The 14,407-nt window shown below is 43.1% G+C and overlaps 1 protein-coding gene across 1 annotated transcript in view; it reads right to left on the reverse strand.

The window, feature by feature from the left end:
• Positions 1-13,807, reverse strand: part of RPS6KB1 (ribosomal protein S6 kinase B1) — a 40,181-nt gene extending 26,374 nt beyond the window's left edge. The window contains exons 1-6 of the mRNA XM_070931999.1: positions 13,613-13,807; positions 7,895-7,944; positions 5,762-5,882; positions 4,628-4,696; positions 1,752-1,899; positions 433-490 (exon numbers count right to left, since the gene is read on the reverse strand). Coding sequence (XP_070788100.1) covers positions 433-490; positions 1,752-1,899; positions 4,628-4,696; positions 5,762-5,882; positions 7,895-7,944; positions 13,613-13,684 — 518 coding nt within the window. The 5' untranslated portion in view covers positions 13,685-13,807. The remainder of the gene's footprint in view (positions 1-432; positions 491-1,751; positions 1,900-4,627; positions 4,697-5,761; positions 5,883-7,894; positions 7,945-13,612) is intronic.
• Between the last annotated feature and the right edge of the window lie 600 nt (positions 13,808-14,407).

Genomic DNA, 14,407 nt, shown 5'->3' on the forward strand with positions numbered 1-14,407 from the left:
TGGAATGCAATATCTTATTTAATTCTGGGTAATATATGCAGCCTTTACGTATTGGTCAGAATCTCTCTGCATCTGCCTTTAGCAAACTTCTGTACAGAGGTTTGTTTCAAGAGGAGCTATTTTAGGTCCACTGTGGCTTTATGGCTATATTTAGTGGTATTTATATAACCATTTAAATGAAACACAGTATCTACATTTACGTTCATATTTGTGACATATCATAAGATCAGCCTTCAGGCACACCCAGGCATAGTTCAGTATCCAGCTCCCCAAATGCCTTCTCTTTGAAACATGGGAAGTGAAAATGCAGCTCAGCAGGGAAGCTGTGAAATGCCACCCCAATTCTGCCCCACAACTGGCTTCATATGTTCTTCATTCAGCTCTTGCCTGAAGTCTACCCTGCTGGAGTTGAAGAATCTTTCGGTCACTTACCAAGCGGTGTCTTCCATAAATATCCCCTCTCGTTCCAGCTGCATGAAGAGTTCTCCTCCTAAAATCGAAATGTGAGAAAAGCCCAGTAAAAATTCGGCTCCATCACTAGGAAAGTAGTATGAGACAGATGACACCAGACAAGAGGGATGCAGATGGACGCGTGGCAGAAAGCTAGTTGCCCTATTTCCAAGTCCATGTGGGCATTCTAGATAACTTGTCCTTTGGTTTAGAGAATTGACCACACTTGGGCAAGATTCACAAACTGCCTTGTACTTTATTTATTTGTAAAATTTATTGGCCGCCCATCCTATCTCAGGGTAACTCTGGCTTACAATCATAAAAGATAAAAACTGTACAAAGCTAAAAACAACATAAGACATTAGACAAAGCCAAATGATAGCAGTGTTCCAATATCTCACAGGTTGCTACAAAGAAGGAGTCAAACTATTCTCCAAAGCACCTGATGGAAACTAATCAAGGAGAGAAGCAACCTAGAACTAAGGAGAAATGTACTGAGAGTGATAAAAATTAATCAGTGGAATGACTTGCCTCTAGAAGTTGTGAATTCTCCAACTCTGGAAGTTTTTAAGGAGAGATTGGATAACCATTTGTCTTAAATGGTATAGGCCTATAAAGTTTTCTGCCTGAGCAGGGGGTTGGACTAGAAGACCTCCAAGGTCCCTTCCAACTCTGTTATTCTATTCTAAATATTGCAGCCTAATTCAAAGATGGCTAATTGGCAGAGCCAGATCTTTAGGCTTTTATAGAAGGTCTGGCTGGTTGGAGCTGACCTCATTCTGGAACAGGGGTCTCCAACCTTGGCAACTTTAAGACTTGTGGACTTCAGCTCCCAGAATTCCTCAGCCAGCTGGCTGAAGAATTCTGGGAGCTGAAGTCCATAAGTCTTAAAGTTGCCAAGGTTGGAGACCCCTGCTCTGGAGGTCAAGATGTTCCGGAGGGCAAGGGCAATGGCAGAGAAGATCTTTCTCCTGGACCCCATCAGCCAGGCCTGTGCCATGCCTCCGTTGCCAGCGTGGGTGGCAATCCCAGTGGATGAGACAGTCCCTCAAGTAGCCTGCACCCATGCCATGAACGGACATTGGGTCCATTGGACAGCTATGTATAGTACAGGTAGTCCTCAACTTACGACCACAATTGAGCCCAAAATTTCTGTTGCTAAGCGAGACATTTGTTAAGTGGGTTTTGCCTCATTTTACGACCTTTCTTATCAGTTTTATGAGGGAAATGTAAGCAATGAAATGGATCCCACTCTGTTGGTGAACTCGAAATCCACATTTTGATTCTCCACTCACACTTACCGCTGAGATACTCGAGGATGAGGTAGAGTTTCCCACCAGTCTGAAAGGCATAAATCAAGTCGACGATAAACGGATGCTTGACTTCCTCCAAGATATTCCGCTCGGCTTTGGTGTGAGCGGTGTCTTTTGCGTTCCTCACAATCATTGCCTAAAGGGGATGAAACAATCATAGTATTCGTATTCTAAAAGACAGGTAGAAGGAATCATGTGGAGGCAGAGTTAAGAGGGACCAGAATCCCTGTAGCCACAAGTAGACTAAGTCAAACCTCCCTTGAATTCCATTGACCCTTGTCTAACTCCAAGCACCGTTAGTTGAGAAGTTTCTTGTGCATAGGTGTTTAGCAATAAATCAATTTAATTGGACTTTCACATGTGGACCTGATCTTTCCTGCCTGACAAAAATATAGTATAATTATATCAAAAGTCTGCTACATATGTGACCATACCCCAAACTGGAGCCACTGATAGCAATAGCACTTAAGACTTATATACCGCTTCACAGTGCATTACAGCCGTCTCTAAGCGGTTTACAGAGTCAGCATATAAACCCCGCTGAAGATGTTACCTAGCCTGGTAACAAAACGTTTGGAAACCAACCCACAAGCTCGGAGAACGAACCTTTACCCTCAGCCTATTGCCCCCAACAATCTGGGTCCACATTTTACCGACCTCGGAAGGACAGAAGGCTGAGTCAACCTTGAGCCTGGTGAGATTCGAACTGCCAAATTGCAGGCAGCTGGCAGTCAACAGAAGTAGTCTGCAGTACTGCATTCTAACCACTGCGCCACCACACTACCAAAGTTTGCAAAACGTATTAGATGCCATGGACTAATTCATCCCCAAAAGCCAAATTGTGTTTTCTTCCTTATCTGTTACAATTCCTAATTTTGAGGAAGGTAAAGCTATCCTTGCCTCAAAACCTGTAGACCCAGGTAAGTGTAAATATAATGCGTGTTTGTAAAACAGGCAGCTATGATTTGAAGCAAGCTTTCTAATGCTTCTTTGGGTAAGCCAGGATTTGTTCAAATTAAAGGTCAAGTATGGTTTGCTGTGAACAAGGAAAGGACTGGAGTGTGTAAAGTTGCTGCATGTTGTACCATGCAGTTTCTGAACAGATTTCAAGAACAGCCCTAAGTAGAAGGTGGTGCAGTAGTCCGATCGCAAGGCGATCAAGACATGAGCAGCTGTAGAGTAGAAAAAGGATAAAGCATGCTGCCTGGGGAATTCTGGGAGTTGAAGTCCACATATGAGATGCTGACCTAGATTCTTCTTCTTTAATTCTGATTCTTGATTTAAAGAGGAGATTAGACATTATAAATTCTAAATAGCCTCTTTAAATTATTTGGGTTGGTTTTCACAGCCCACACAACTTCGGTGTCCAAAGTCATCAAGTATAAACCATCCAATGGCTTGTAATGATGGTCTGTGGTTCACACACGATATGAGAGTCAGTTTCATGCAATTCAATAAACTTCAAACCACCAAACCCACTTGAACTAAGAGTAGTTTCTCAGGCCTTCTCTTCCTTACCTCATTCTTCTTCCTCCCTTTTTTCAAAAGAGGTTATAGATCACAGGGGGATATAATTTAACCCTTTGTTAAATGTATGTTCAGCTATAATATATTCAGAGTCATTTAGGTTTCAATGGACTGGATGACATTTCAAAATGAGAAGCATAGGCCCTGCTGCTAGCTGTTCTACTATCTTACAAGGAGCAATAACAGCAATGCCTCTTAAAAATATCTGTATGCACCAACTAAACAAAAGTTCAAGAATTTTAAGTACGTAATAACAGATGAAAAACTTTACAAACAAGTAAAAATTAATTCTCCAGTTACTGCTAATATCTGAAGTCAGTAGACAGAAACACAGGGCTGGTTGTATAAAACTTCTTTATTTCAGTTAGGATGACAGATAGTCCTCAACCTATGACCATAATTGAGCCCAAAATTTCTGTTGCTAAGCAAGACAATTATGTTAATTTTGCCCCATTTTATGACCTTTTTTGCCTCAATTATTAAGTTAGGAACACGGTTGTTAAGTGAATCTGTCTTCCCCATTGACTTTGTTTGTCAGAAGGTCACAAAAAGGGATCCCATGACCCCAGGACACTGCAAACACTATAAATACATTGTTGTTGTTAGTTGCGAAGTTGTGTCCGACCCATTGTGACCCCATGGACAACATTCTTCCAGGCTTTCCTAACCTCTACCATCCTCTGGAGTTCATTTAAGTTCATGCCTACTGCTTTAGTGACTCCATCCAGCCGCCTCTTTCTCTGACGTCCCCTTCTTCTCCTTTTGCCCTCAATTGTTCCCAGCATTTGGCTCTTCTCCAGTGAGTCCTTCCTTCTCATTAGGTGGCCAAAGTATTTGAGTTTCCTCTTCAGGATCTGGCCTTCTAAAGAGCAGTCAGGGTTGATCTCCTCTAGGACTGACCGGTTGGATCGCCTTGCAGTCCAAGGGACTTGCAGGAGTCTTCTCCAGCACCAGAGTTCAAAGGCCCCAATTCTTTGTTGCTCAGCCTTCCTTATAGTCCAACTTTCCATAAATACATGCCAGTTGTCAAATGGGGGCAATTTTGATCACATGACCACAGGCATACTGCAACAGTGATAAGTGTGAGAAACTGTTCTAAGTCTGTTTTTCAGTGCCATTGTAATTTTGAATGGTCACTAAATGAATGGTTGTAAGTTGAGGACTACTTGTATTTCTTAATAAATTTACATTCTCCTAGCAATGATTTACTGGAGTCTCAGCAAGATCCTCTTAATGGTGCTTGGATTCAAGATCTGCAGCAAGCAAAACCTTGTTCTGCATTCACCCCACACAAAGTTCTCTATCCTTCTACAGTTGGATAATCAAAACCATCTCACCTTTTTCAGCACCTTCATGGCAAAAATTTTGCTCGTGTTTGCCCCTGTTACTTTGCGAACTTGGAAAACCTGCCAACACATTTTAAAAAGAAGCAATATTACTTTTCCTCCCCCCCAAAAAAAACAAAAACAAAAAAAGATTCCCAGTAACTGCAATATCTGGCATTTTGGGGGCTTCCTTTAATTCAGTGAGTAACAAGTGATCAGGATTCACTACCTGAATGAAACTAAGCAAGCCACAGATAGCACAACCCAGTCTTCCTGTAAGCTTGGGCTTGCACCATTCAGCAAGTTGCAAGTACAAGCTATCGCTCTGAAATAATAAAATATCAATAGAGTCCATTTATAAGTGGTCTTTTAATAACGAGGCTCAGAGCACCTAATGGCAAATATTGTTTGAAATAAAGAAACCACTTCGAACTTTTGAAAACATCATGAAAACAGGGAGGTTAGGATAAGCATACACAGATGCCATCAATCAAGCACATATTATGAAATCAACAGGGCAAAAGTCACCCTCCTAACCCCTGCTCCGAGTTCAACTGTGTTTTTGTTTTTATCTTCTAAGTTACCCAAGGAACCTTTGCCATAAAGCAGTGTATAAACAAGCCAGAAAAAATACAGAAGAGATTGCTACAAGGTGCACGGCCATAAACTACAACTGATTTATAGAAAACCTATTGGCGCAGCTCACTCTGGCTGGCTGGGGAATTCTGAGTATTGAAGTCCACGGTTCAGAAACACTGATCTACACAGTTAAACAGGGAACCTTTCAGGCCCTATTTTGAGATTCTCAGGATTGAATCTTTTTCTGCATATACAGGCTATGTTTGACCCTTGAGCTATAGTCCCCGCCCGGCAAATAAAAATTCCAGTCCTTATGATCTGATTAAACAACGGAGACAGAAATACGAGACCATTTTGCTCATTGCACCAGGTGGGAACATTCCCTGGTTCCCATTCCCTTCGTTCCAGAAGATGCCCAAGTTTGGTGTTTTATTTATTAAACAAATTTATACAGCCGCCCAACCTACACATGGTGATTTATATTTGAAACATAAATTTTGTAATAAATTAATAAATATTCAGAAGGAAAAGATGTGAGATTCTCCACCTCGCCAGAAGGCTCCTTACCTTTCCGTAGCCCCCTTTGCCAAGAACACGGAGCAGCTCAAAGCACTCTGGCCGGATCTTCTCAGGACCTCGGTTTACGCTCGTTTCCGAAATCTCGAATTTCTCACAATGTTCCATGCCGCTAAAAGAGAACCAACAATTTTCATTTTTAAAAATAAGGCTAGCAAGGCAACCCTACCTCCAACTGACGGGAGCCAGAATGGCTCTCTCTGCTGTACCGCCAGCCCTTTGGAACATCCTGTCTCCCCCATCCTCTTGTCCTCCACCAAGAGCCGTGGTGGCGCAGTTGTTAGAATGCAGTATAGCAGGTAAACTCACTGCTAACTCCAGAAGTTCAATCCTGACCGGCTCAAGGTTGACTCAGCCTTCCACCCTTCCAAGGTTGTTGGGGGCAATATGCTGACTCTGTAAACTGCTTAGTGTAAAGCACTATGAAGCAGTATATAATTCTAAGTACTGTTGTTTCTGCATGGGCCTGAAGATGTGGCTCTGCCGGTTAACCTGGACCCTTTAGGGGAGTATCACATTGGAGGTGGCTACTGGAGTAACGAGCTGACCCCAGCTCCCCACTGTATTTCTTGCTCCCCCTCCACCCAACTTTTTAATTTTATATTATTTTTCTTGTCTCTGGAGATTCTCAGTCATCCAGGTCATGGTTGTCCCAACGGTGCTTTTCCAAAAGGCAATTGGACTTTCTTGGTCTTTCCTTGAAGATGTTCCCCTTCTCATCCAAGAACAATGTGGACCACATTCTGAACACAATTTGAAATAGAGGTCAAAGACTGAACATTAAGACTGAACACCTGCTCTCAACAGAGTGGGAGGCATAGGACATCACCTACCATGTTTCCCCAAAAATAAGACCCAATGGTCTTCCGGGTGCGCTTCAAGGTGTTGGTTACCACCTTTAAAGCGCTCCATGGCATAGGACCTAGTTATCTTCGAGACCGCCTGCTGCTACCGACAACCTCCCATCGACCCGTGCGCTCCCACAGAGAGGGCCTCCTTGGGGTGCCATCAGCCAAACAATGTAGGCTGGTGACCCCCAGGGGGAGGGCCTTCTCTGTGGGGGCACCTACCCTATGGAACCAGCTGCCCCCTGAGGTAAGGAGAATCCAAGACCTCGGTGCCTTCTGCTGTGCCCTTAAAACTTTCTTTTTTCATCAAGCCGGGCTGGCTTAACATATTTTTAAATTTTTAATTTTTAATGGGTTTGTCATTTTAAACTGGGGCCAAATTAATATATATTCTTTTAATTGTTTTTAATGTTTGTATTGTATGTTTTTATCTGGCTGTACACTGCCCTGAGTCCCTTGGGAGAAGGTGCGGTATATAAACTCGAAATAAAATAAATAAAATAAATAAATCGAAATATAAATCCTAGCATGATTTTTCCAAATGCTCGCAATATAAGTATCTGTTTACAACACAGTCCTTTCAGCAGTTCCAAGAAGGTTCCACACCCATTTGCACTGCTGAGATGGCCCTGAGGGCACAGACAAACCTGTGGCTTCAATGGCTCTCGGAAGAGGGCTAACCACCAGATGACTGCAAGGAATATAAATCCTTCCATACTCACCATTCAGTCAGAACTGAAGCAGCTCTTTGGATGAGAAGTGAAACGTCTTCAAGGAAAAAAATAAAGCCCAGTTGCCTTTTGAAAAAAAACCCTTGGGATAATATTGTACTTCCACTGCTTATTTTTATTGTTTTATTCCTTTGCTATTGTTATATTTACACTTTTTATCATTTTTTCCCTTTTATGATTATAAACCTAGAGTAGCTCCATGGCAAGATGGGCAACAAATAAATTTAACAAATAGTAAATTTCTTTTAGACCCTTTGAACATGTCCACAGTTTAGCAAGAGAAACAGTTTCATCCTCTTCATGGAAACAACTTTTTTAAAAAGAAATCCCTTTTCCTTGCAGATAAATTAAATGTGACTAAAACTGTTTCAGGCTTGGATTTCATCAATCCCAAGGCTGTATCTGTACCCCAGGGTGAAAATGCAGCATTTCCAAGAGACAAGGCTTGTTTTGTTACCACTTCCTCTTTACATTGAGGATGTTTTTGACCGTTGCCAACTGTGTCCCCAACCCCAGACAGTCTGAGTTTAGGTTTCAGGACTTACAGGTCATATGGGCCGACTCCTCCGTGATCCATACTTTCGCTTAAGTGACCCTGAAACGAAACAGTGCGAGGAAAGTCACTACAACATTGTAAACAAGAATTACTTAGAAAGCGCAGTAGGATCTGTTTATACATTAACTCGAGTTTTAAAGGCTGATACCACCACAAGCCTGCAGACTGAATTTACATAATAAGCCTTGTCAGCAGAAAGATATGGCAACCACACTGGAGAGAAGCGCCAAAACCTGGGAATTGACTGCACAGATTCAGCAGTTTTCAAGCAACTGTACTATTACTCAGCTGTGTGCAAATCCTATAAATAGTTGGAAAAAGAGTTTGAGAAAAGATATTATCAACAACACTGGAGTGAATATAAATGAAAGACTACAAGAAGAATGCCTGCTACCATAAACTATTTAATTTTAGGTTTATGCAATTCACCCATATAGTGAAACACTCATATTCAAACCTCCCCAGAACAACTTTTTCTGTATCATAGAGACTGTGATAACTGTGTGGAAATAAAGTTGTTCCTGACTTAAAATCATGCGTTCAGTGACCAAAGTTACAGTAGCACTGAAAAAAGTGACTTATAACCAGTACTTGTAGTTATGACTGTTGCAGCATCCCCACAATCAGGTGATCAAGAATTGGGTGCTTGACAACCAACATGTATTTACGACAGTTGGAATGGCCAGAGTCACGTGATCACCACTTGTGACCTTCTCAGACAGCTTCTGACAAGCAAGGTCAATAGGGAGCAGGGTGGATAAAAATCAATGATTTTTTTTAAAAAAAATCAAAAAAATTGGATTTTTTTTATTTAAATCAGATTTTTTTGATTTTTATTGAATTTATTTTAATAAAAAACTTTTGGAGTAAAAATCTATCATAAGAGTTTTCTATTTACAATACATAAATAATGTAGTTTATTCAGCATGAAATGGAGCTTAGTTATGTAGCATGAGGCTGTATATTCTGCAACACTGGGACTATCGGTGAGTCAACAGTGGGTCAAAGGAGTAGCAGAGATGATAGTTGCTCTTTAAAAATTATGATTTAAATCGAGTTGATTTAAATCAAGCCTTTTTACTAGTGATTTAAATCATGATTTAAATCAACTCGATTTAAATCAAATCCATCCTGATAGGGAGAGCTCGATTTGCTTAACGACACATGATTCTCTTAACAACTGCAGTGATTCATTTAACAACTGTGGCAAAAAGGCGTAAAATCAGGGGCAACTCACTTAGCAACCACCTTAACAATTTAGTGAAAATTTTGCTCCCAATTGCGGTTATAAGTCAAGGACTACCTGTATAAAAGGAAACTTGTTTAATTAATCAACTCCTTAATACAAGTATACAGTTATATGGGCTAGTCTTTGGGCCATAAGAAATATGCTGTTTTTTTTTAAAACAGATTAGCACAGCTACTGTACTGGAAACAGTCCCAAAAAGTTGATCATCCTTTCTGCAATCTGTGAAAACCACAGCCCACCATACAGAAGGTGTGAGTAAAATCAACAACAGTTATAAACTCATTAGAATACTCTGTAGATGGACTACAGGACTGAGTTCACAGTCCACCACAGCCTATTATTTAGCAAATAATACAAGCATCATGAAAAGTCAAATTAGGCAATTTTTTTCATTAGAGACACAGAAACCAGAAAGGGGTGTATGCAATACTTTCCCCAATCACATTCTTAAAATTTAATTCAATATAAGAAATATTTCACTTTGGTTCATTCTACTGCATGACTATTAGCACTACAACATTCCTTTACATTCCAGCAACTAAACTATTAGTAGGAATGTAAAAATCCAATAGTTCCTAAAAATAAATCAAAATCACAAAGCTGGGAATCCAGGGTTTTTGTTTTTGTTTTTTAAAAAGAGGCAGGATACAGATCTCTCACCCTATCCTAGGGAGAATGTGGAGACTCTGAAATTCAGCACAAATATTTGTGTTCCTGGTTTGTATTTACATCTAGATGACTCTTAAGATTACATATTCACTCAAGGTAGAAACTATAATGCCTACATCAATCCTGGATAACTAAGCAACAAATTGTTTATGTCTGTAAGATCAAGTGTTAAAAAATATATACAATCCTGACATCAGCAAAAGATTATGATGGCCAAGTGTAACAATTTTTCACTCTGCTAAAGAGAAGTTCCCTGAGGATGGGCTCCAGCATAAGGATGAAAGTTCAAAAGACTAAACCATTGGTCCCAGTGACCGACCCTGATTGTACATTTGCCTTCATTCATGTAAAATTTTCAAGTCTGAAAAATTCTGCTACAGTGCAGAGAAAAGCCAATTCTACCATTGCTTTTGCATGCCACTGGTAAAGAGCATAAAGCAACCTTTGCAATTAGGCCATGATCAAGAGCCAACTCTTAAGTGCAAGTGTTTAGAGCAGAGGTCCCCAATCCCTGGGCCGTGGCTTGTTCGAAATCAGGCCACACAAGTGGCGGACTGGCATGCACAGCTCTACGTGGATAAGTGGTGGGTTGGCGCACAGTTGCATGCGCAGCTCAACTTGCATGAGCAGTAGACTGGTGTGTATGTCCACGAGTGAATGGCAGGTTGGCACTTGTGCGGACTGGTTCCCTTCTCTCCTTCCCTGCTGGGCCGCCAAGGTGTAAAGGTTGGGGACCTGCTGGTTTAGAAGTCTTTAATAACATGCTGAATCTGTAGTGCCAAAGTCAGCAACCTCCAACCAGCAGACAGCCCCCTCAAATTTCTACAAAGCATATTATTGAAATTTGCAACAAACTGCAAAATCTCCAAGGCAAAATTTCCCACTGTGTTTCCAAAGAAGAAAAGGGCACACATAAGCAGTCTGGATATCATTAAAGTAAAGCACCTTTCAAAGTATTCTCCCTGCAAACCATAAATATCAACCCATTTACATGATATTAACATGCAATGGCCCTACAACTGCAGTCTTAGCTACCAGAAAATGTTACTTTTTAAAAAACAACAGTGCAGCTCTCCAAAAGTTGCCTGTCATGCTGTGGTAGCACAATTAACTGCTAATCTTCCCTTTACAGATAATGCTCTAAACCCAAACCCTTATCAGAAAACTAAGTATATGTAATTAAAGATTTGCCTTTCTGTATTTACATTTACAGAAAATGTAAATATCTGGTTTCCTTTCCACAATCTCTTAAAACTAATGATCCTACGGTATTTCAAGCAAAATATTGAGATTACAGGTAGTCCTCAATTTACAGCAATTCATTTAGTGATCGAAGTTACAATGGCACTGAAAAAGAGAGACTTATGACCATTTATCACACTTATGACCACTGAAGCATTCCGATGGTCATGCAATCAAAATCTGGACGCTTGACAACTGGCATGTATTTATGACAGTTGAAGTGTCCTGGAGTCATGTGATCACCTTTTTGCGACTTCTGGCAAGCAAAGTCAATAGGAGGGAAGCCACTTAACAACCATGTTATTAACTGAACAACCGCAGTGATTCACTTAACAGTTGTGGCAAGAAAGGTTGTAAAATGAGGCAAAACTCACTAAACTGTCTTGCTTAGCAACAGAAAATTTGGGCTCAACTGTGGTCATAGGACTACTTGTGTAAGGGGATATTATACCACTTGCCTGCATTGTTCTAAAAAGTCGAGTATAAATTTTCACCTGCCCAAAAATACCCTTCAATCTCCCTTTCCATTCCTATCCTCTTCAAATTTCCCCCCATAAATTATTGCAACTATCTGTGTCAAAAAAGGCTCTCCAACATCTCCATTAATAGTCCTGTTTCTATCCAAAGACACATCACTGAAAGACAGTAAGGAAGTTTAGACTAGAGAAGGCTAATTCGAGTTAAGAAGGGTAACATTTTTTTCCATCATGAGCCACAAGGCTGTGTTTTTTATATAATAAGGTCTGAGATGTTCAATGGGATTACTGAAGCGGCCTCCTCCAAGGTGAATGCCTAAAGGCAAACAGTCTGTTTGCATAAATTGCCTCCCCATATGAGTAATACGCTTCATAAGGAGTAGCTGACCTTACCCACTGTGAAGCAACATTACTAAAGCAGCTTGAATAGTCACCAATGGTTCACTTATTACAACAGCGTTATTAGGGAGAATTGCATTCCAAGGGGAGGTCCTACATTAGGACTTGTAGAGGAAAACAACAGGACTCTCTACCGACTCAATAGTAAGCGTGACTGAAGAGGAAGAAGAGATGCCCAAGCTTGGGCTGCCCCAAATTTTATTGCAGCATCAGTTTCCATGGACAAGAGCCCATTTCATCCCAGTGCAGCAGAGGGAGGTCAACACTCCTGACAATGATCAACTGACACGCTGGGCTCTGGCCACACAGACCATTGGCAATAAATCTGCCAATGTGACACTTTTTTTAAAAAAAAAAAAGTCACCATGTTTGCTTGGGTTCAAAAGCCTGGGCCCTTTTGAAGGACACAGTTTTGGGGGTCATGTTTACTTTGGTTAAAAAGCCTGGGTCCTTTTATATGCCACGGTTTTGGGGCATCTCTAAAGAGGGACTGGATAAATTCAAGGAGGAAAAAAGTCCATAAGAAACTATACAAATGCAAAGGAGATGGGCAAGAGGCAGAAGATGCCCTCAGGGACCTAGCTGGGCTCTTCCCTTCAGCATCTCATGAGAAGGCCCTCCTGTAATTAATTGAATTAATTAACATTTTCTTCAAATTAATAGGGCTCTTCTGTTCATTAAAAGCACCTTTGAGTCAGTTTAGGTCCACTTTTTCCCAAGTGCAGAGAAGAGCAACTAAGATGATTAAAGGCCTGGAGGCTAAAACATATGAAAAACGGTTGGAGGATTTGGGTTTGGCCAGTCTAGGAAAAAAAAAAGAATTAGGGGTGACATGATAGCAGTATTCCAGTATTTGAGGGGCTGCCACAAAGAAGAGGGGGGGGTCAACTTATCTTCCAAAGCACCCAAAGGCCAACTAATGGATAAAAACTAATCAAGGAGAGACCCAACCTGGAATTAAGGGGGAAACTTCCTAACAGCTAGGACCATTAACCAGTGGAACAGCTTGCCACTAGATGTTGTGGGTGCTCCATTCCCTGGAGGTTTTTAAGAAAAGACTGGACCGCCACCTGTCTGAAATGTTACAGGGCCTCCTGCTTGAGCAGGGGGCTGGACTAGAAGACCTCCAGGGCCCCTCCCATCTCTGAGTCATTCAGCATTTCTTTCATTTGCAGCTGAGCAAGACTTGCGTTGCAATCCAGGCGGAGGGCACAGGGCGTTTCTTTTGGCTCCCGTAACCACCTGCCTGCGAGGTAGGCTGGGTATGGAAGAGGAAACCGGCCTAATCTATCTCCCTGGAGAGACTTGAACCCGGGTCTCCCCGGTGCCAGACCGACGCCTGAGACCCCGACGGCCACGACCTTCTTCCGAGAGGCTTCTCATGCCCCACCCGGGACAAGATTTCCTGGTGGTCTCCTGTCCCCGCTTGGTTCTCCGAGGCCGCTCAGGGGCTGCCCCCCGCCCGAGTTGGGCCTCTTTTAACGTCCCTCATCCCGTCCTCCAAGGGCCAGAAGGGCCGCGAGGAGCCTCTTCCCTCAGCGGCGGGGAAAAGGAGACGCGGGACCCGAGGAGTCTCCGCCTCGGCGGGGTGGCCCGCCTCGCCTCGCCTCGCTTCCTGAGGCCCGGCCTCCCCACGCCGCCCTCGGCCTCCTGGCCACGCCGCCGCGCTCACCCCTTCCTCCAGCTCCTCGTCCGAGGCCGCCTCTTCGGGCTGGTCGAGGTCGATGTCGAAGACGCCCGCCATGGCCCCGGGGACGAAGCGTGCGGGACAGCCGCCTTCGCTGCCAAGAGCCGGGAGCGTCCGGGTGAAGACTGAGAGCGCCTCATGGGCCCGCGGCACCCACCCACAGCGCCGCCATGACGGCCGCCATCGCCGGGGCTAAGCCAGGCCCTGCCTCCTCAAGCTCGCCGGCGCCAACGCGCATGCGCCGGAGCGGGCGCGCGCCAAGCCGAGCTTTGCCGCTCAAAAGGTTTGGGCCCGACGTCGCCGTGGCCGTCCTGGAAGGACGGAGCCGCCTCGATCCGCGCAAGCGCAATAAGGGCGGGATAACGCTGACTTCCACACACACACACGCGCGCGCGCACACACAGGCTGAACGGCGGTTGCTCGATGACTGGGAAAGGCGTGTTTTTAAAAACCACAGCGCTCGAGTGCGCCGGCGTCGATAGGGCGCATGCGTCACGCTCGCGACTGAGGCAGCCCACCTGCCCTTTTCTCGGATAACTTTTTTTTTCCCCGAGACTGATTTTCCCGCCTCGGCCCGACGGGCTTGGTGGGCGCATGCGCGGAATGAGCCGAAAAGGGCCGTGGCTGTTGCTTGGGGAAACCTAGGCGCATGCGCCGTGGGAGGAAGAAGGAAACGGGTAAAAGGAGCTGTTATATAATTTATATTTTTATATACAATATACATGTAGAACGTGGATACATATATATATATATATATATATATGGTATAGGTGGCTAACT

This window comes from Pituophis catenifer, unplaced genomic scaffold, assembly GCF_029215685.1.
Source record: "Pituophis catenifer annectens isolate HBS135680 unplaced genomic scaffold, rPitCat1.0.hap2 SCAF_1, whole genome shotgun sequence".
Classification (NCBI taxonomy): Eukaryota; Metazoa; Chordata; class Lepidosauria; order Squamata; family Colubridae; genus Pituophis; species Pituophis catenifer.